The sequence below is a fragment of the Etheostoma spectabile genome, chromosome 5 (genome assembly GCF_008692095.1).
Source record: "Etheostoma spectabile isolate EspeVRDwgs_2016 chromosome 5, UIUC_Espe_1.0, whole genome shotgun sequence".
Lineage (NCBI taxonomy): Eukaryota > Metazoa > Chordata > Actinopteri > Perciformes > Percidae > Etheostoma > Etheostoma spectabile.
In genome coordinates, this window is record NC_045737.1 from 7,852,908 (window position 1) to 7,873,860 (window position 20,953).

Here is a 20,953-nt window from a genome sequence, read left to right on the forward strand (position 1 = left end):
AGCTAGGGGAAAGGAATTCCAGCTTGGCGGAAAGAAGCTGCTCTGATAGATGAATGATCCAGAGTGGTGTTTGTAATTCATCTACCAGCATGCCATTTCCTGTCCCTATGCAGATCAGGGAGTGTGTGAGGCCTCCATCAAAATTAGACATCCACAGAGAAAGTAATAGTCGTTTGCTGAGACTTAACTGTCCATGTTAATGAGCTCTGGAGTCTCTTTTTTTCTGGCAGGTATTCATGTTTTCAGTCTCACAGTGTAGATGAAAAAAAACAACATAAAACCAAGCCCACTCAATTCTCCCTTCCTATCTCAGTCAGTCATCTTTCTAGATGTTAAAACACTTGTACGGCACTTTTTTCAGCTAAATAATTCTTTTGATTCACTGATACTTAGGCGCTAAAAGAGACACATTGTACTCCCTTAGCATAACCAGCTCACAACATACAGCTCTGAAGTGTCTCAGAAATTTAAGACCGACACAGAATGAGTGTGTCAAGAAATTCCCTGTGATAGTCTTGATGCGCCACTTAAGGAACAATACTTGCTATTATTCTACAGGAAAGCACAAGCCCTTCACCCCTCAATTCCCTGCCCTTTCACCCTTTGGCGTCCCTATGGCTACCCACCCACACCCAGGATGTAGCGGTGCATGGACTGAAAGACAGAGCACACAAAGACAAGGGAGCCTCAAATCCAATTTTACGTCTAAAGTTCAGTTACATTATGAAAAGATATATTACCTAAAAGGAAAATTGCGGTTATGGCTCGTAGAGAAAGTATGAATGTTGCTAATCATCGTTATTACTTCAGCCTGTTCTGTGTCATTTTACAGTAACTTGAACAAGCCTTTTCCAGTTAAGAAAAAAATTCAATTTTTCTTATAATATTCCTCCTGGCTTAACACAATAGTGCCATCCCATTTCTTTCAAGTATCAGCTTGTGACAACAAGAAAGGAGGAAAACACATCCTCTTCTCTGCTCTCGCTCTCTTTGTCTTTTCTACCTGGCAACACAAAAAAGTGTCCCATTGGAGCCGTGCCATCCTTTCACTCGTTTTAAACACTCATCTCTTTCTGCATATAGGAGAAGATGAATAGATTGTACCCCCCTCTGAGCAAGGCCAGAGGGAAAAGAGAGCCGAGCTCGGACTCTCAGGACAAACTGTAATTCTCTACTTTGTCTCTGAGACGAAAACCCATCTGGCCGCAGATTTAGTAACTCTGCTTCAATAGGGCTCTGTTTACTCGAGTAGCTAGGTTTACACAGGCAAAGTGAAGGGGTTCATACAAAACGCATTAACTGAGAATAATCCTTTTGGTCTTTTGTAAATAGGATGTAATGATGGGGGATGGCCAAAGAGGGTAACCACTTTAAAAAGGCTCAAAGAGGCCAATTTGTGTGCCGGCAGTGGTTCAGTGGTACCAGACCCTCTGAACTGTACAACTGTGGTTTCTAAAATATCGGTAACAGCATTCACCTCATTTCACATTAATATAAAGTCAAGGATTAAGTCAATACAGAAAAACTGCAAATAACTAACCACTGTGAACATCCAAAGAATGTTCACAGTGAAACTAAACTGTTTACTTTCCCTTCTCATTTTCTTTAGTCCTGTAATGTGTAGAATGAAAAGCATATGTCATTTGGTGGATGTTTTTATCCAAACTACCTTACAGTCTCAGGCATGCCCACATTCAGGCCCAATGGTAATTGAACCTCTAAAGCCAGATTTCTTGTTCACTGTAAGGGGTTAAAGAGAAGCAACCGGGCCTATGCGTGTAGCCTATGTAGCTATGACAAAGCTAACATGCCTTCTCGCTAAATGGCTGCAACTAACAATAATTTCCATTAATTATCTTCTTAATTAATCCATTAAAGTTCCCACATTGTACAACATTACACTTCTATGTTTTTTTGGATTATCAAGCAGGTCAATGTGCTATATAACTACTGTAAAATTATCAAAACACTCAATCCACAGAGTAATGCACCCAGCCCGCATTCAGAAACGGTGCCTTTAAACGAGCCGAAAGGACTTTTGAACAGTTGTGATGTCATAACTGTACAATATGTAGGTAGAAAGTGCTGTTATGGTTATTCCACGGCTGCAGTGATGGAGAAAACCTGGAAACGGACTGGAACAAAAGACCAAAAGCCAAAAATATGACGATTTACTACCATATAAGACAATGAAAAACAGCAAATCCCCTATGAAAAGCTGGAACTGGCAAACGTTTGGTAGTTTTGTCTTAAAACTTGCTTAAATGATTAATTGAGATTGCTGATAGTGAAGACAACATGACACAAGTCGATGAAAGGCTCAGTAATCTTCGTCTCCTCAGAAGCACACACCTAGCAAAGTCAAGCAAATATTTCTGCGAACATTTTGCTTGCTATGATTGTCGTTCACTATAACAGTGTATGAAAGAATGTGAACACAATTAAAGTGGAGACTAAAATGAAAGCACAACATGATCTGCTGATGTCTGATCCGTGTACATCCGACCAAATCATAAATCAGTTCTTATGCTGGAGGCCCCTGCAAACACATTGCATGTTTCGGCTATTTATAGTGATTCGATGAGAGCCAGACATGGTCTCATTGAGCGACACGCGGCCCCCATCAGGTGAGATGAAGCCCTTTAGGAAGACAATATGAAACCAGCAGAAATAAAAGGTCGAGACATCATCCCCTGTTCCTCAACAGGCAATGATAGAGCTCTTACTTTGCACAGTAGCAGTGATTTACGGCCCTGTCAGTCTGTCATAAGGTGCAACTGATATTCAGTGTGTATGTGCACAGAGAGAGACAGCGAGCGTGTTGTCTGTGTGCTGTATCAAGTTTATTGATTACAGCGAGTCAGCAAGCTTTTTTTTCATGGTTGTGTGACCTGAGTAGTCTGTGGTGTAAAAATAAGTGTTTAATATAGCCTGAGTCGCGTGTCATTCTGTACATACAAACTTGATATATGTCTGTGCTTGTGGGAGCAGGTGGTTTTAAACATCCTTGCGAGTGTGCGAGTGTTTGTTTGCTGTCAGGCTCCGGCTGTGAGTGCAGTATGAATGAGTGAGAGGGTCATAAACACCTGAGGAAGCAGGAACACACAGACACCCTCTCTGGACTGTATTTATGGTTGTGATTGAGGCGAGGGGGGGGGAGTCATCATGCACAGCTCAGCTCTGAATGTGGCGAGACTCCAACCAAAACAACGGGGCTGTTAAAGCCCCCCTGGATGAGCCCCAGGGGGCAGCGGAGTGGATGGAATGCAGGCCTGGGTTTAGAGGTTCAGGGGTACGTCCTGTTGTTAATGAGCTCACCCCGCTGGGCCTCTCTGGCTCTGAGCCTCTGACACTGCCTCACCAGCACACTGCCACAACCTCTTCCTGGACTGGTCCTGGACCACTGAAGCAAACCACACTTCCTGAACAGTGTGAATATCCCTCTTTGCCCTTGAGATGATCCCAACAAGATGTGTGTCTCCAAGTGAACAAGAAGACGGTAAAAAAAAAAAAAAAAATAGTCTGAATGTGTGTGCAGGCCTTTATGTGTGTGGAAATTAAGAGAAGCCCCTGAGACATAACCTCAGAAGATGCAGTGAAGGAGATACGAGCACTTTCCTTAAATGATGCATGTCTTCTATTAGTGCAGGGTAAACTGCACTTTATGTGAAACACTGCAGCGCTGAAGACGGCTTCCAACAAGCTTGCATGTTGTTTGAAAAATAGGGGTCGGTTTTATTTCTATTCAATTCAATTCAATTCAATTTTATTTATAGTATCAATTCATAACAAGAGTTATCTCAAGACACTTTACAGATAGACCACACTCCAGAATTTACAAGGACCCAACAGTTCTAATAGTTTCCTCCAGAGCAAGCAACAGTGCGACAGTGGCGAGGAAAAACTGCCTTTTAGGCAGAAACCTCGGTCAGACCCAGTCTCTTGGTAGGCGGTGTCTGACGGGCCGGTTGGGACACCTAGCGGTCGGTTCTAGCATGCATGCATTCATCATTTTCACGCTGTCAGTGTGTAATCTCTAACCTGTTAACATGGAAGCCAAAATAAAAACGGACCCACCACCAACAGCGGACACGCTCGCGCATCCAGTGTGTAGCTGGCCTAAGTGTGCAGCAAAGCAAGTTTAATTTATACAGCACATTTTTACACACAAATGCAATTTAAAGGGCTTTAAAAAAATCATTAAAAACATAAATAATAAATACCACGACACATTACAACCGCATAAACCACATATCACGTTTACAGGACGGACTTCAGGATGTACTGTAAGTGCAAGGCCAATAATGATGAATGCTTCCAAGTTTCGTGGAAATCTTTGACCTGCCAGAGGATAACCTGACATCTACACAATCTCCAGCCTCAGTGTTAACACATGTATGATGATTATTGTTTTTCTACAATCATATTTAGCTTTTTTATGAAGTAGAATCAACAAACAATAATTTAGAAATTCAAATCAGGTCGGCATGTATTCATTTTTATTTTGTTCCATTATAGTGAAATAGACCAGAGCCAGTTTGGAACCATCGTACATTGACAATGTCAATAATCTATCATAAAAAACTGACCCTGGATCTGCGATAAATCACATTATCTAATCACATTTCTGTAGCTCTTATAAGATCCCTCAATCTTCTACAAACAGGGATGTTTACCTGTAATCTATTTGCTCACATCATGCTTGAATTCATAGTCTTTCTTGTCTCCTTATTAACACTGGCATGTAGTTGGAGCTCATTGCAGTCTACTTGGGGTTTACTGATGGATGGAGTATGAACCACGGCACAAACAGTTGGCAGAGATTTACATACAAAACGTTGCAACCCGAGTTGTGGGTGTCCCACAGTTTGAAAATACATGAATGATAGTATGCCCTGAATTATGATATATCTAGGGTATTTGTACGATTATTATCCTGCCTGAAGACCAAGCTGAAAACACACAAACACACTTCTTCAGTAGTGGATTTCACACAGCTCTCGTTTGTGGCTGTAAAACCAATACAGTTTACTGTAAAGTCCCACTTTGTCAGCCGTGTTTAGCTACAGCTTCATATATCAGACATTTGATCTCTAGAGGAGAGTTCTATCATCATCTACTCTTTCCTCTTCTAGCCAATCCAGTGAGGTCATTTCTCTTTGGCCAAGAGGATTAGGGAATGCCTGCTTTTCTGTCAGATTTGAGCTCTAAAAGCCAACCAGGAATGTCTCTAATTAGGCCAACGGCTGGTGCAGTTCATTCAAACCTGCTCTCCGATCTCGTCTTCTGTCCAGAACTAATCACAACCATCACCACTCGGAAATATATGCAAAGACCAGCTCAAAATAGAGCTTCAACGTCAGATGGGGGCAATGACTTTCACATTCTACACATTATCCAAGAGTGCAGCGTTTAGTAGCTGGGAAACTAAGACCAAACTGGAGGGGGGGGGATGTTTGGGAGGTCTGTGAAACGAGAGGCTATAAATGATGTCACCACGACACACCACAGCAACATCTCTGTGATGTGGTGGTCTGTTTGTGGTTTAGTATACGTGGGAGTGGAGGAGGTTTGAAGGTCGGCTTCATAAAATCCCCACCCACTGAGCCACAACACTTGAGCCTCTCTAATGTGGTGTTGTATATGTTTATGAACTCATAACAGTGACAGATGAGCAGCGAGATCATCAGGACTACTGGGAGTGTACTAAACCCACAGACTGATAAAGTGTAAGAGAAGAATATTCGATCTAAACGCACCAGTTTTTATTGTATTATGTTTTTATTATGTAACTGGATTTTACAGGGATTCACATGACTGACTGAAAGAGTGGGTTGAAGGCGAGTTCAAACATTTGGTCAATTGAAAGAAAATCAATTTGCAGCAACTGATGATTGATTAATTAATTTTGTTTGCTGGCTCCAGCTTCTTCAATTCAAAGACAAGGAGGGAAAATTAAGACAGAAAAAAGGGAAATCAAAGTAAATAGGTGCTGGAATTATGAAAAATGAAAGGAGAGAAGATGATTTGCAATAGGTCTGGGGTTGTGAAAGAGATTACCAGTCGTCCCAGTGGGTTGCAGGCAGCATTTGGGTCCGTTGAACTCATCATAGCTGTATGAAACCAAAAGGACCCTGAGCGTACCCACTCCATCAATGCGGCCATTGTCTCAGCACTGACGTCAAAACGCCAAATATGCTTCATTACCTTCTCAGAGCCTACCTTAAGACAGTAGCGCTGTGTTATGTAGTACCTACATCGTGCCACTCTATACCTTCAAGATGAGAGATGGTGATATGTTGAAGGGCAAGGAGCAGACAGGGTTAATGCAGCTTTAATTGCATGTGAATCGGAGTTAAGAAAAAGGAGGTAGAACCCACACCTCGAGGAGTGAGAAGGATTTAAAAAGGGTAGGATTTTAAAGGTTTCTCCTGTTCTCCTCTTCTTTATCTTTCTACATGACAAAAGCTCCGTCACCACTTCAGTTGGGATTATCTTGGAAGAGATACATTGTGTCCCTCTGCTCCTGACTGCGTGATCCGACAGGCTGTAAAGAGCATGTCTGTTTGTGGGTCACTCCGTCAGCACACCAGTCCAAACTAAACTACTGGGCGAGGGGAAATGCCTCTGCTTTATTGGGGACAGAAGAATACTCCAGCTGCCATGGTGTGTGTGTGTGTGTGTGTGTGTGTGTGTGTGGTGTGTGTGTGTGTGTGTGTGTGTGTGTGTGTGTGGTGTGTCTATTTTCATCCCTAAAAGTTTTATTTGTACTGCTGACTTGGCCCACTTTAAGACTTTCTGACTGCAGGAAAAACAGTTTTCAATGCACTCCCTGGGGAAGTCTAGTGAAATAATAAATAAATCAGTAAGAAGAAGAGGCATTTCCAGTCCAGGAGTCAGATACATAAAACTTAACTTTAAATTAAGGTTGAGTATGTATGAAACTTTTAAAAGGTTTTGGATGAAGAACTGTGCATCTGGTGTTCTTGAAGTTCACTGGCATTTATGTCAGATCTTAGAACAGACGAAACGCCAGGGGATACAGGTAAACAAATGGATCTTTTCTTCATGTATAAGATATACAATAAATTAAATTTATATAATACAATAATGGATGGAAAATCATGATCTACTATTACTGTGCCTGTATTTTGCTTGTGGCCTTACAATATTACAAACAAACATAAACTATTAAGGCATAGGGAGTCATAATTATAATTCTTATGATTCTATGATTCTCTTATGATTCTCCACAGACTGCTCTGTATGTGGTTTTCAAGGAACATTTCAAAGTAATGTCACAATATTATCATCAGAATTGTTTGTATATATTCCAATCCCTGAACCAAAGTACAATTTGGGGATGTTTTATAAACCTGGTGCACAAACCAGCACACACGTACTTACATAAGATATGGCAGACATGAGAAGAGGAAAAACTTCCTTCCACATTTTAGGTTGGCCGGTCAGTATCTTTAGTGGTGTTGTTTGTTAATTAATGACTATAATGACAATTCCCCAAAGTGGAGCAGCATGGTCTGAAAGAGTTGAACGCTTCCATGTCTAATCTCATCTGGGGCCCTCAGCCCAGTTTGCCTTAACTTCAGCTGCTTCCAATTTGGACTCAGCACTTGTGCTGCGCTGGCCATTTACATAACCATGAATATCAGCTGCTGTGGCCCTTTCTGCACACAGCCTGCCTCCCTGTATCTATGTGATTTATATATCTTTGTGGATCTGTTCTCATGAGGGCATAAATATACTGCATGTGGTTACATCTCACATCAAATCTGTTTCTTTTGTGAATGAATTGGCGCAACAGACAATCAAATATTTAACAACTGTTAATGCAAACAGGGGGATCTAGAAATGTGACTGAAAGAAAAAGAGGGCTGAATGAAAAGGTGACTCGTGTTTTGTCAGGGTAGTGACTTTGGTAGTGCTGCACTGTGTGAACTAAGAGGAGTGGGACTGTGGGAGTTAAGGTCACCTGCTCTTGTTCAGCTCCCTCCCATCTGACCTCAGGCTGGGGTTGCTCCACTCACAGTTACTAAAGCCTACTGCCATTAAAGCCGCTAATCACGCCAAACAGCTGCATCCCTTAGTGTACAAATCCTCAACACCTCACTCTCCCACCCACACGTTCACTCTGGCAGCCAGACAGACACACCAACGTCCACGCACTCCCACTCTTTCTTTGCTGATGGCAAGCTGCAGCCGACTGATGTTTAAGTTGCAGGGTTTAGCGTGCAGGCCTGTGATAAGCCGCGCTGAGCTGTGAAAACACAGATTACATTTCTGCGGCTTATTACAGACAGTGTGCCTCTGCCTTCCAGCCATATCGTAATTGCGACCCCATAAACCGCAGCGTCCGCTTGGCAGCTTGATGGGGACTCCCGCCGCAGAGCTTTGACAGCCGTGCTAATTCAAGCCTACGCCCCCCCCCCCCATATGTTTTGCTGCATGCCAGCCCCCTCCTGCGATAAGCTGCAGCCATATTTCTTTTAAGTGCTGTACTGTCATAAATCAAACCAAGGCAATGGTATCTAGTGCTGTCTCTTAGTGTCATCTTCACATTTTAAATTAAGATCCTGAGAGCAAAAGTCTAACATACCTATGATTTGTATTTCTACAACTGCAGAGTGTGCAATCACCATTCATTGCTGACACTGATGCAACCTGTATAGGATAGAATATTTAAGAACCAGTTCTAATGTAATAATGTTGTTTTTATGGGTTATTTGATATTCTTGTGTCAGAAAATTGCCTCTAAATGATGTATAGTTTTGATATTCATGTTTGTTGTAGCACAAGATGGGATATCCCATCTGACTTATTTGGAATACTAAAGCCAACCAGGTATACTGTACATTAAATCCCTGTTTCTGGCAGGCTATGAAAGTGCCTCCATCTGCAAATACTTAGTTTTTTTTTCTCAGGCTCAATCAGAGATAAAGATCATTGGGTTCCAGGTCCATACGTAAGACAATATCTCCCAAACCTCATCGAAAACAATTAGGACCCTGAGTAATTACACCATTGGCCTGGAATTCCAGCCAAGTCCTTAGGTTGGGGTGAAGAAATAAGAAAAAGAAAGGAAATTTGAAAGGTGCCTGCCTGATGCAGTGTTGTCTTACTCCACTCGGGCTCTGATGAGTTAGTTTGTTTATCAGCCTGGGCGTGATGTAATGTTTTGCTTTTGAAGCCCTAAGTTGGAGTGTGATGGGCCAAAAACCCTTACAAGCCTGTGTATGACAGCATGGAGTAAACGCTTCCCATAATGTTCTCTTAGTTGTCTCTGCTGCTTGGAAATCCATAATCTAAAGCTTAAACAGAGACAAGTACTCTTAACTTCAGACTTGACCAGTTGATATACGTATGTTGACCAGTAAGATGACAGGCAGAAGGGTGAGAACAGAGGGACACAAGAGAAAACTAACTCATCTCCATTTAAAAACAACACATTAATGGCCATGATCTTAGCTTATAACACACTTCCTTTCCTCTATTGCACCTTAAGGCAGCCCAGAGTCCTGCTGGTATGGACATTGTTGAGATCTGTTGTAATGTAGGAGAAAACGTAGGACTCAGAGGTGGCCAGGGGCTTTTGGGGTGGCCTAGTGAGAGAATGGTGGAAGTACCAGCAGGCGAGTATGAGTAAATGCGCGGATCATACATTTTCCACAGTCTGTGAAAAGCAGACAAGCAGAGGAAAGGGGATGATGGGAGAAAAGGTATATAACCAACACTGGAACTCCAAAAGAGGTCTTTAAATATATATGTATCCGGTTTTAGCTATTTATGAGATTTATGAGATCAAAAGCAATATGTTTTTAATGTCTGACCTAGACAGTAGATTTTGAAAAGGATGATAGTTGTTTGTTCTTTTATATAACAAGGGTGCTTTTTGTATAGTCTTTTTTTCTTCTTTATTGTAAAGATTATTTTTTGAGCATTTTAGGCCTTTATTGGATAGGACAGCTTAGCCATAAAAGGGGAGTGAGAGGGGAAATGACATGCAGCAAAGGGCCGCAGGTTGGAATTGAACCTGCGGCCGCTGCGTTGAGCTCTAAGCCTCTGTACATGGGATGCACCCTCTACCACGTGAGCTACCAGGCACCACTAATAAGCCTTTTTAGTTCAGCCAAGCCCTCTGGAAAACCACAAAGAAATGTGTAGCGATTTGTAGATGGAACCACAAACAGGTATTAAGAGCTTGGATTTGAAACTTGCACCAACTAACTATGAGTGCAAATTTTACTTCACTTGGCAACACAATGGCAACACATTTAAGCACAATCCGGTCTCCAGCTTTGCCTGTGTGGCAAGCTTTTATTTCTCCTTAAAGCGGCGAATGAGGCAAACAGCAGCAGGGTATCAGGTTGAGCGTTGGCAAGAGGTTCTGCTCACGCGGCAGGAGCAGAACAAAGCGGCGGTGGCCCTGGATAGCATCCATGGTGCCGGAGAGTAAAGGCCCTGTGAATGGGACCTGTCACTTCCACTCAGCGCCGCCTGTGATCTGAGCCACCCGGAACGACGCTCAGATAAGTGGCTAATCCCAGCATCCCTGCTGGCTCGACAGCCCCCTACTGCCATGACAACCGGTGGGGAATCTCCTCCAGCAACAACTTAATTGGATAATTTCCTCCCTGTTTGACAGTGTGTCCCTCTGCTTTGTTAAGTAAAGTCTGGGTTGTCTGACTGTCAATCTGTTCTGCAACATTGAGAGCGTGGATGGTCAAGCAGTTATGAGTTATGAAGCTGAGAAATTTCTCCAGATGAAGCCCCACTGTAGCAGCCTACAGGCCACTGTAAGGGCGGAGACTTGGTCTTTGTTTACCTGGGAGTGGTCGCATAAAAGAGAAAAACAGGCCCCTGCTTTCAGCACCCCAAATAAGTGACCACTTTAACCACTGTAAACATTAATTGTCCTTTGTGTCACAAAGCCTGATGATCTATGTCACACCCAGTCAAGTCCTGGGTCCCGGCATAACAGACGCTCCACCCTTCTCCCCAGACTGGAGAGACACGGGGCCCAGTGCCAGGGGAAGTCATTATACACTGGGAGTGTGTGTGTGTGTGTGTGTGTGTGTGGTGTGTGTGTGGTGTGTGAGTGCGTGCATGTGTGGTGGGCAGCTACTGTAGCCAAAAAATTAAAAACAGCAGCGCTAGCATGGCACTTTAAGACCATGAAGACTTGGTTCCAGCTGGACCGTTAAACTCACAACCACACAAAAGAATCAACCCTTACGTAGTACAATCACTCTTAGAATGAACACATTAAAAACTGATTAATAAAGTGGAAGTATCTGACTCACCCCGAAGAGGCTGAAGGATTGTATTTCTCAACTTCATTTAAAAGACAAAAGCTGCCTTATGTAAGCCTAATGGAAATCATGGAAGTTTTAAAGTACTGCTCGTACACATGTGTGTTGGAAGGCACATTGGCAGACCAAAAGAAAGCAGTGCAAACCAGAGGGATGCATATGGTGACAAATGGGTAAGCTTGAGGAGATAAATAATGATAAACAGAAGACACAGAGAAACACTAAACCAGTTTTCTTGAGATTGTGATAATGGCCCCCTTCGAGAGCCCCAGCTCTCGTTTACTTGTAAAAGCTGCTGATGTGTCTGTGAATCCTTCTGTCTTGGCTTACCTTCTTCACAGGTAGCGCCGCTGAATCCTGGACAGCATTTCCACTCCAGAGAGGTCACAGTGCGATACACCATTACATAGGAAGGTCTGATCACAGTCCTGTAGCTGAAAAACACACACAACATCTAAATCCATCATAAACACATACACAGGTAATTAAAGCTGTTGATGCACTGTGACTGTGATAACCCACTTTTCTGGCATGTGATGATTTTGTATTTTACATTTTTAACTGGTGTAATTGGATTTCTGTATATGAAATAGTAGAGTACATGCTGAACCCTCTTCATCTTTATTTCCTTCATTTCCCAGAAGGCATTTTTTCTACCCACAAGAACATGAACTTACGGTATGAAATGTTTCAGTTGTTTCCTACTCAGAACATAACATGTGGTTCAGTTGTGTTGCATTTAACTATTGTTGAGCAATTGGAATAAATACTGAATTTGTCCCTAAATGACAGATGATGTGTGATGTGATGTGTCAGACATTATTGTCCCACTATAGCACCCCTTCTAGAGCTAAAGCTAGCACCCCCCATACTTGTGTTGAAGACAATGTCATGGCGGCTTCATGCGATGCTGGAAAACGTAGAAATCATAATAGAGTGAAAGCACCTGGTACTAAAAGGGAGTTAAGTTGTGCAAAACCGTTCCACGTAGTGTAAAACAAAGTATAAGATGTTGATTTTTAAAAAACAAAAACAACAACATATTTTTCTGCTATTATACCTCACTACAGTTAAAGTCTAGAAAAGGAACAAAATAACAATAATAATAACAATAACAACACTTCCACGGCAGTTGTTAAGTAAATTAAAGTGGGTTCTTCTGTTTAAAGGACTCACATCTCCCTGGTACAGCAGTAGTAGTAAAGGCGCTTTCTCACCTGCCTCCTGTACATCCCTGCGGCCAGCGGCATGTCTGGTAGACCCGCTGCAGGACCGTCCCGTTCTGTACCTGGCAAGTCACTGTCTTAGTGACCGTATGAGGACACCAGTTCCTAAAGGGAGAAATAGAGTGAGTGAAAGCCAGAAATGCACAAAACACAACAGCATTTGTTAGTCTTACAGATACAGAATAAAATCATATAAGTCTAAGTAAGAAGTTCAAGAAATAACTGTCAATACACTTTAAAACAAGTGCACTCACACTATAGCCGGCTCACAAAAGCAAATTGGTCATGCGCTCACATTCAATACGCTGTTGTTTTCCCGTGGGTTCGGATTCTTCCCTCCCTTCCCCCACCCTTTTGTTTTGAACGTTCTTTATGGTGTTTACACGGTTTTAATCAGTCACGAGATGTGCAGGAGTGCATTGTGGGCTGTATTTACACTGCGGTCTCTCTTATGTCAATACACATCCGTTTGCATTCGGCTCTTAGATGGAGGTAAAGTCCCACTGCAGGGAATAAAGAGGGGGACGAGGTCCCATATGGAAATTAGAGTTTTCAACACAAAACGGGTTAATTCTGGGTCATTAGAGAGGCGTGAGAAGACGTCGTATCAGAATTCACTGTGGCTGTTAACTGACCTGCTAGGGAAAAAAAGCTTATGTAAAGTTCAGAGGTTAATATCTGCTAATGAAGATGTGATCACTTACAGCAGGCTGAGACAAGTGCCCTCGCCTACATTCTTGTCCAAGATATTTCTTAGGTGCCCAGCAGCAGGAGCTAATATTTCTACACAGAAAAAGGGTTCAGTCATAGCACTTGATGCCACTGTTAGGCGAAAAGCACCAAATAATGTTATTAGACTGATGCTAATTCATTTGAGAGCTGATTGGTTTGGTTTTATTCTCACCAAGAGTTCAATTACCCTTCTAACAGGAGTAGATATGTGTTCCTGATATGGGAAATGTTTAGCTTGAAAGGCCAGTTTTATCTCCCCCCCCCCCCCCCCACAAAACACAGAAGGGTGATTAATGTGCTTTAGACCACATTTACACGTAGGAGGCTATTTTCATAAACGGAGATTTCAACCTCTCCGTTTTCAAAATAAGATCGTGCACAGCTGTCAATTTTTATCAAAGTGTTTGTTTACACATACCCATGTGTGTGTGTGTGTGTGTGTGTGTGTGTGTGTGGTGTGTGTGTGTGTATATATATATGTGTGTATATATATATATATATATATATATATATATATATATATATATATATATATATATATGCCATCAATGGTGTCAAGAGCGTGCCAAACCTGTAGGTGGCAGTGTAATGAGAAGCTCAAGTCCACACTAGCCAGTCAGAATCCCGAAAGTTGCAACAACAGCAACGAATCCCTTCCTTTCTACTCTCTACCTCACTTCCTCGGCTGCCAGCTAAACTTCTGTTTAATTTCAAAAATCTCCACTCTGGCCGGAGTTTCGCCGTTTGCGTGTAAACAAAGGGCAGAAATGAAAGGGAATGTCTGAGGCTGTTTGAGCTGCCATATGTTGCTAATATTTTATTAACAATGAAGTGTACCCAAATACCCAAAATTACAATTACATGGCTACAGCTGGAGGGGAAACAATTACTATAGCCTCTGTTTACACAATCAATAGATGTATAGCAAGGGGGCTCTATGTAGAAACCACAAAGGAGACTGTGTGGCTCGTAGCACAAAACTACACTTTGTGTGTTCTGCTGCCAATGTGTTTGCAAGAGTGGGAGGGTGTTCCGACTAAAGTCTGTTTGTCAATATGGGAGACCATATGTTTGTGTGTGCGAGAGACAGCTTACACTAAAGGAAACTGCCGAAGGCGAAGGATGCAAAGCAGCCTTGAACCAGCTCCCATTAACAATCCCCACATGTTGTGGTGGCCACACACACAGACCTGAACCAGCGAGCAGGGCACCTCTAAGAAATGTGCACTACTGCAGGTATTTCTTCCATTCCTGTAATAAGCATGTATAATAGTAGAGTATTTTGAAAAAAAGTTTCCCAGATTAAGTAACAAAATGTTAAATGCGTAAAACATATTCCAGGGCCTATTGCAAGTAAAAGGTGTGCAAAAGAACGACAAAGTTTGAATTAATCCTAAACGTCTCAAGTAAAGCGAGTAAGGAATTTATCTGCCACACATGTTATTTAAATACAGACCCACCCTTCATGGATCTTATAGAATATCCGCCAGCCTTACGGCTACAAAAATGAACATGGATCTATATGATTACCCCATGATTGCTTTCCCTTGTCCAGAAAGAATTGCTCTAATCATCGGTGGAAAATGTCAGACATTGAAGGAGCTGTGGTCAGGTAGAACTGGGAGTAATTTGAGGGGGTACTAACCCCAACTCCTCCTCCCTACTGTTCCTCCAGACCCAACTGATAAACATCAGAGTTTCCCAGCTAAGACGAGGTTTCACCTGGGAACCGCTACGATTGTCACCAGGGGGTACAAGGAGGGAAGTGGGGGTGGATTTTATGGTCTCCCCCTCTCTCTTTGTTTTTCACTTGTGCAATTACCAAAGAGGAAATGCCATTAGCTGCTGCTTCAGCCAATGAAATAACAAAAGCCGTTGGCATAATAGAGTTTACAATTTTCCAAAATGGTTTGACAACCAACACCTGCATTACCGACATAACTGATTTACACAATACGTAATGAATACGAGGCGGCAAGAAAGATACTTTTTCCACCGCGAAGAGGATGGCGATGCCTAGAGATTATGTTATTAAATGGGTACAGGCAGCATCATTATCTGCTCTGGGATGTAAAAAACTAAACAATAAAAACCTGTTTTACTTACAATCCCAAAAGAAAATTACTTTTCCTATTTTGTTGCAGAGAATGAGTTAATAACGGTCCATTGATTTAGATCTGGCTTTATTCATAAAGGGACACAGTTGCTTGATGTCTTTCACTCTAAAATGCTTCATAGTCAACACCTTCCTCTTACTGGAGGAGTCTTTGTGTTATGAAGTGTGAAACCCACCAGCACCATGCTGTTTCCCTGGCAAAAGCACCAAGCCCAGAGTGAGGATCAGGTCTCTAAGCACACACGACACACTCTGAATGACAGGCCCAAGCTAAATAAATCATCAGCCATCTCTCACAGGCGCACACCGCCATGGCCAACAGGTATGAAAGAAATCCACAATCTTTAGGGGACGGAAAAATCACAACTTCAGCCCATCTGTTCCTCAGCACTACAGACGATGAGACAGAAAAACATTTAAGGGCAACAAAAATGTGCTGAAGCCTATATTAATGCAAATGCTGACAGAGGGCTTATGGTCTTGACAAAAAAAGCTTGTACCGGTATGCTGTACTCTAGTTGCCCTCATTTGGCCTTGTACGCTATGCAGTCTGCGTCTTTCATGATCACACCACTGAGTCAGTGCACCTCATGCAGCCGACTGTGTGGGGAGGTAGAAGCTGGGAGTTAAGCCGTGTGAACTGACAAGATTGTAGATGAGAGCAAAAATGTTGGTGAGACTCTGGTGAAAAATGTCCCAGTAACTCCCTTTCCATCCACCAATCCGGTACTGTTGGAGGACGAGGGCCGAACACTCAAAGATATGTTTGACATGCAAGCATGGATAGAAATCTAAATGAATTTGGGAAAAAATACTGGCGGAGAACAAAGGACAAAGGACAGATGTGGCAAACGGCCAGACAGAGGAGAGGAGAGGAGACAAAGGTTATTTTATCATAAGGTCACACAAGGGTGCTTCCGAAGGGAACAGGGAAATGGAAGGAAAGACAATTATGAAGTACCGTTGGTCCCGCGGGATATAGAGGAGGCATAAGATAAATGTGGTGCAACAACAAATGACAAAGAGAGAAATCGAGTACAGTCGGTGTAATTAATGAAGAGAGATCTGCAGCTTCGAGGAAAAACAGAAAGGACCAGAGAGGCCTATAAGAAAATGGTGTAAAACAAATAATTTGAAGAATTATTGATTAATAAGTTAATAGAGAACATAAGGGCTGGTGAGCAATTGCAGGTTGAAAGCTGCCGTGTGCAGAGGACAGTGGAGATCATCAAAGCACCACAGTAAGGCCTTAAAGGTCAGGGCCAATGACTCATCACAGCAGCCTCGGAGGAAGAAGGAAAACTCTCATTTGTCTTTGTCTGTTTTGAGCTTTCAGACCTGGACACCTGTGAGCTGTAAGTTTTTTGGTGTGTAACGGGTGTGCGCATCTTTAAGTGTTTCAGGCTGGAAGAACAAAGGAAATTCCTCTCAACTGAAGAATTCACACACCAATGGCTCCATACAGCCTGATTATAAATCATGAATGTACCATCATGTAGCGCTGAGATAAGTCACCGACTTTGTGGAATGGTCCCCTGCAGTGTACTACGTACACTGTTAAAGGACTTATTTTATCTGTCAATTATTTTTCTGATTAATCGATTATGAAATGGTGGAACATGGTCATCACAATTTCCCAAAGCCCAAAGGCGATGTCTTCACTGTCTTGTTTTGTCCAACCATCGGTCCAAAACTCAAACAGATTGCTTGCCCCCTTCATACAGAGAAGGGAACCTGAGAACCTATCACAATAGTGCCTATTCCTTTCTTAAAAGGTAGCTAATGTTTGTTAATAGGTTATTGTTCTCCTTGAATTATCATTTTGATACAGCAAGGAATGTCTCATCATGTTTGTCCACCAACATCGTATAAAATATAGTCATTAAGACGGGCAAGAACGACTCCACATTGGTATAATAGACCATCAATTCTATATTTCTTAAAAAGGGACAATACTTAACGTGTGCTGCTTTCTCTCACTTTATCCGTGCACCAGACATAGATTAATGTTTTACTGATTCTAAGTGAACTTGGGGTGCCGTGTCCTAATGCATGAAAACAAGCAGCACAACAAATGCGTTATTGAAACACTACGCATGGGTAGCCTCAGGCCATTCTAAGGATCTATTCCTTTAACCATGGCTTAACTTGCACAGGTTACTTCACTTGTTATATCATTGTAATCCTTTCTATTCATCAAGGTCAATTGCCCCACTTTAAGCAAACGTGACAGGTCATATGGGTTGGGGAACAAAGGTGCCACAGGTCAACTTCTATCAGAATAGACAATACTCGAAGTAATAAGAAGGTGACCAACAATGTAAAGGCCGCCCTCTGTCACCCTCAGGCACTAGCCTTTCCGTAGGACTGATGTGAACGAACTGTTTATCACTCGCTACAGCGCTCCAACATCAGAAAAATTAAAATATCAAGTGTTAATCCCCTTGATTTAGTAATCACTGTAAAGATAGTTTTGCTGGGGCTCTTAGGAAGGTTTTCCTGTTAGAATCCCATCTTCCAATACTTGCAGTCTTCCTTGGTGTTATAATCCAAAGGCAATTAGTTTTCATTCATTCACGTTAATGCCATGAGAAGCTTCTGGCGGGAACCAAGGCCACATGTTGCAGACTTGTACACACCATGACAGTGCCTTTCCAGGAGAAAGAATGGGCCAGACAGAAGTAAGAAGCCGCTACTCGTAACCCCTCAGAGCACTGAGCTCATATAGTCGTTAAGAACGAAAAGGGTGAACGAACGCTTTATCAGCTCCTCTACAGAGCGCCCACACCAGTCAAGAAATTATTCAAGGTGTTAATCCCCTTTGATTTAGGTAATCACTGTGTAAAGAAAGTTCTGGTGTGGGGAGACATTCTTAGAGAAGGTTTTCCTGTGATAGAATCCCAGTCTGCTAAAATGAATATGTATTTCCTTTGAAGTGCCTAAACTCCAAAGGCAAGTTAAGTTTCTGTCATTCAATGTCACGTTGCTAATGCCTATGAGAAAGCCTTCTGCTCGCTGAAATCCCACTGCCACTGTTTGGCTTTGTTGAAACACTTTAAACTGCTGCTTTCACAGTTCAGGCCGGACAGCAGGTGGACTGAGTTCCTCTCACGTCACATCAAACCCGCTGACCTCTTTGCCTCTGAAGACAGTGGCTGGCCAACGCCAACAACAGCTTCCTCTCCGTCTATCTTGACATTCCTTCACTTGCTGCTTACAAACAGCAGCAAACCCACTGTAAACTCATCTCCCCTTCCCAGAACAAGCCCAGATGTGAAGGAGTCCCAGCTTCTTGTGTTTAGTAAACATGTCCACAAACCTCTGGCCATGAGTGACAGGCGAGCTGAGCGGAGAGGTGAGCCAGTGGAGCGAGGCTGGGAGCGCTGAAAGCCACCTGGACACACCCAGAAGAAAAGGCCTCATCAGAGAGAAGAGGTTTCAGCCTCCAGCCACGTTCAGCCCACACATCGTAATCTGCACACACGCTCTACCTGGCAGCATAAATATTTGTAAAATGGGAAACATCCTCTCATCATCAGGCACTGGCTAGACTCTGAGCTAAACATTTGCTCTGTCCAGAAGTGGGGCTGAGCTGGTTAGCGCTCTTGCCTGTGTGTTTAGTCTAGTAACGCTGCTGTATCACAGATGATCAATCATTTCATGAGACCAAAAGGGGGATGCCCTTTTTATTCAATGATTTTTTTCTCAAGAGTAAACTATCAATCATGTGTGCTTTATTAAAAGGCATGCAAACCATCACTCCCTCATTCACTTTCTATAACACTTCACCACTGGGTAGGAGCAGGTTTTACGTGGACAGATGTGAGTGAGACTAGATGTTTCGAAGAGCACCCAGACAGCTGAGAAGGAGCAGATGATGGGAGTCATTGCTGCTGTATCTCCTGCTGCAGGGATGAAGAGCACACAACACAGCTCCGAGAGAGGCTCTCAGGAGCCATGCTGAGAGAGTGTTGGTGAGCTGGGATAACAATGAGGACGCGAGGGAGTCAGCAGAGCTATGTATGCTGCCAACACAGGAAAAAGGAAACCAACTGTCAGGAAGACAATAGGACCTGGTAGATGGATGGAGATGGGAGTAGCTCTGCAGAGTCACACGTCAAGAGGATACAAAAAGTGAGGCTGTATGGTTTAAAAACAGACTGTAGAGGCAAAAAAAGGTTATGTGCAAATAACAAGATATAGTTGAGGATTAACATATAGTAGCCTACAGTATGTACTAGGTCCATGTAGGCCTACTGTACATTGTACAGGCTGTATTATTCTTATTATTATAAAGTGGATAATTTCCTTACCTTTTCTGATAGACGGAGGTGTGAGAGGCTGCTGTCTGCGTCCCCCCTGAGTAGGTTTTGTAAAGTCCAGTCTTCCAGGTCCCGTCAACAAACGTGGTCAGCCAGAGTATCAGCACAGTCCAGAGGAAACTTTTTCTACAAAGCGCGGACACGCTGTCCCGTTGGCGCGGTCCCATTGCATCAAAAGTACGGCCAGAAAAGTTTAAATGAGCCCAACTTCCCCCGGTAAGAAAATAGAGCGGTTAGCGAATCCAGCTCGTTAGGGGAAATGAGTCAAACAGCAGCGGGTCGACTGGACAAGACGCGCATCCTAGTCACTAAAGTAGCACACATGCACTTCTGTACACTACGATGTCTGACACTCGTTATGTGTAAAGCTTGTCTTAAAAGAACTAAAGAAAATTGCCGCACCTATGAACTCCCTCTTCTGGATAGTCTCTACCTATGAGAGAGAGCCGATATTTGAAAAGAAAGCTTGAATACTGCGCGTGTGGGTGTTGTTGAGTGTGTGTTGTCCCCCTTTCTCTATCTGCTCTGCCTACCTCTGTCTGTCTGTGCGCATTTCGAGCCGAGCCTTTACTGCAGCGGGCATGAAACCACTTTTATAGTCTCCTCGGGTCTTTTAAAAGCACAGCCTGCTGGGTCTTCTTTACCCTGCCCCGTTTCAACCTCTTACAGAGGACACTTATGCTCAATGCGACGGCACATTACGCATTGTATAATTCTAAATGATTAATGGGCTCATCTGAGATCACTGAAGCTGTGCCGGTGATGAGTAGGCTAATTGTTTTTTGGTGAGCACAACTGAACATAAAACAAATTATGACTAAGTTCTGGAACTATTAGAGTTAAAAAGTTATGTTTAAAAGCCCATAAAGTAAGGTTTATCATTGTATTGTTACTATCATGTATGCTTCAATATCTATCTAGCAATCTATTCATTTTAGGTTTTGCGCTATGGTTGCCTTTTAGCAGTTGTCTGTAGCCTCTCTGTCAAAGCCATCAGTACCCAGGCAGACAGTGGCAGGAGAATAGTTGAGGTTACTGTAACCTCCATCAGCTCATACATATGGGACATGTAGGTTTACTGTGCAAACAGCCAGTAACCGCAAGGCTGTGGTCCTGCTCCAAACTAAACACCTGGCACTGCAACCAAAAACTGGGGCCCAAGATGTAAGTCTGTGGTTGGGGCTGACTACACCTCTAAGGTCCCATGATGGGCTTGAGCTGCAAGTCCCA

The 20,953-nt window shown here is 42.8% G+C and overlaps 1 protein-coding gene across 4 annotated transcripts in view; it reads right to left on the reverse strand.

The window, feature by feature from the left end:
* The window catches only part of emid1 (EMI domain containing 1), a 55,513-nt gene extending 35,075 nt beyond the window's left edge, over positions 1-20,438 (reverse strand). The window contains exons 1-3 of one of the 4 annotated variants that reach the window (XM_032515131.1): positions 19,715-20,438; positions 12,545-12,658; positions 11,658-11,761 (exon numbers count right to left, since the gene is read on the reverse strand). In XM_032515131.1, the coding sequence (XP_032371022.1) occupies positions 11,658-11,761; positions 12,545-12,658; positions 19,715-19,890 (394 nt within the window). In that variant the 5' untranslated portion in view covers positions 19,891-20,438. The remainder of the gene's footprint in view (positions 1-11,657; positions 11,762-12,544; positions 12,659-19,714) is intronic. The other 3 variants (XM_032515133.1, XM_032515134.1, XM_032515132.1) reach the window with 3 other exon arrangements.
* Between the last annotated feature and the right edge of the window lie 515 nt (positions 20,439-20,953).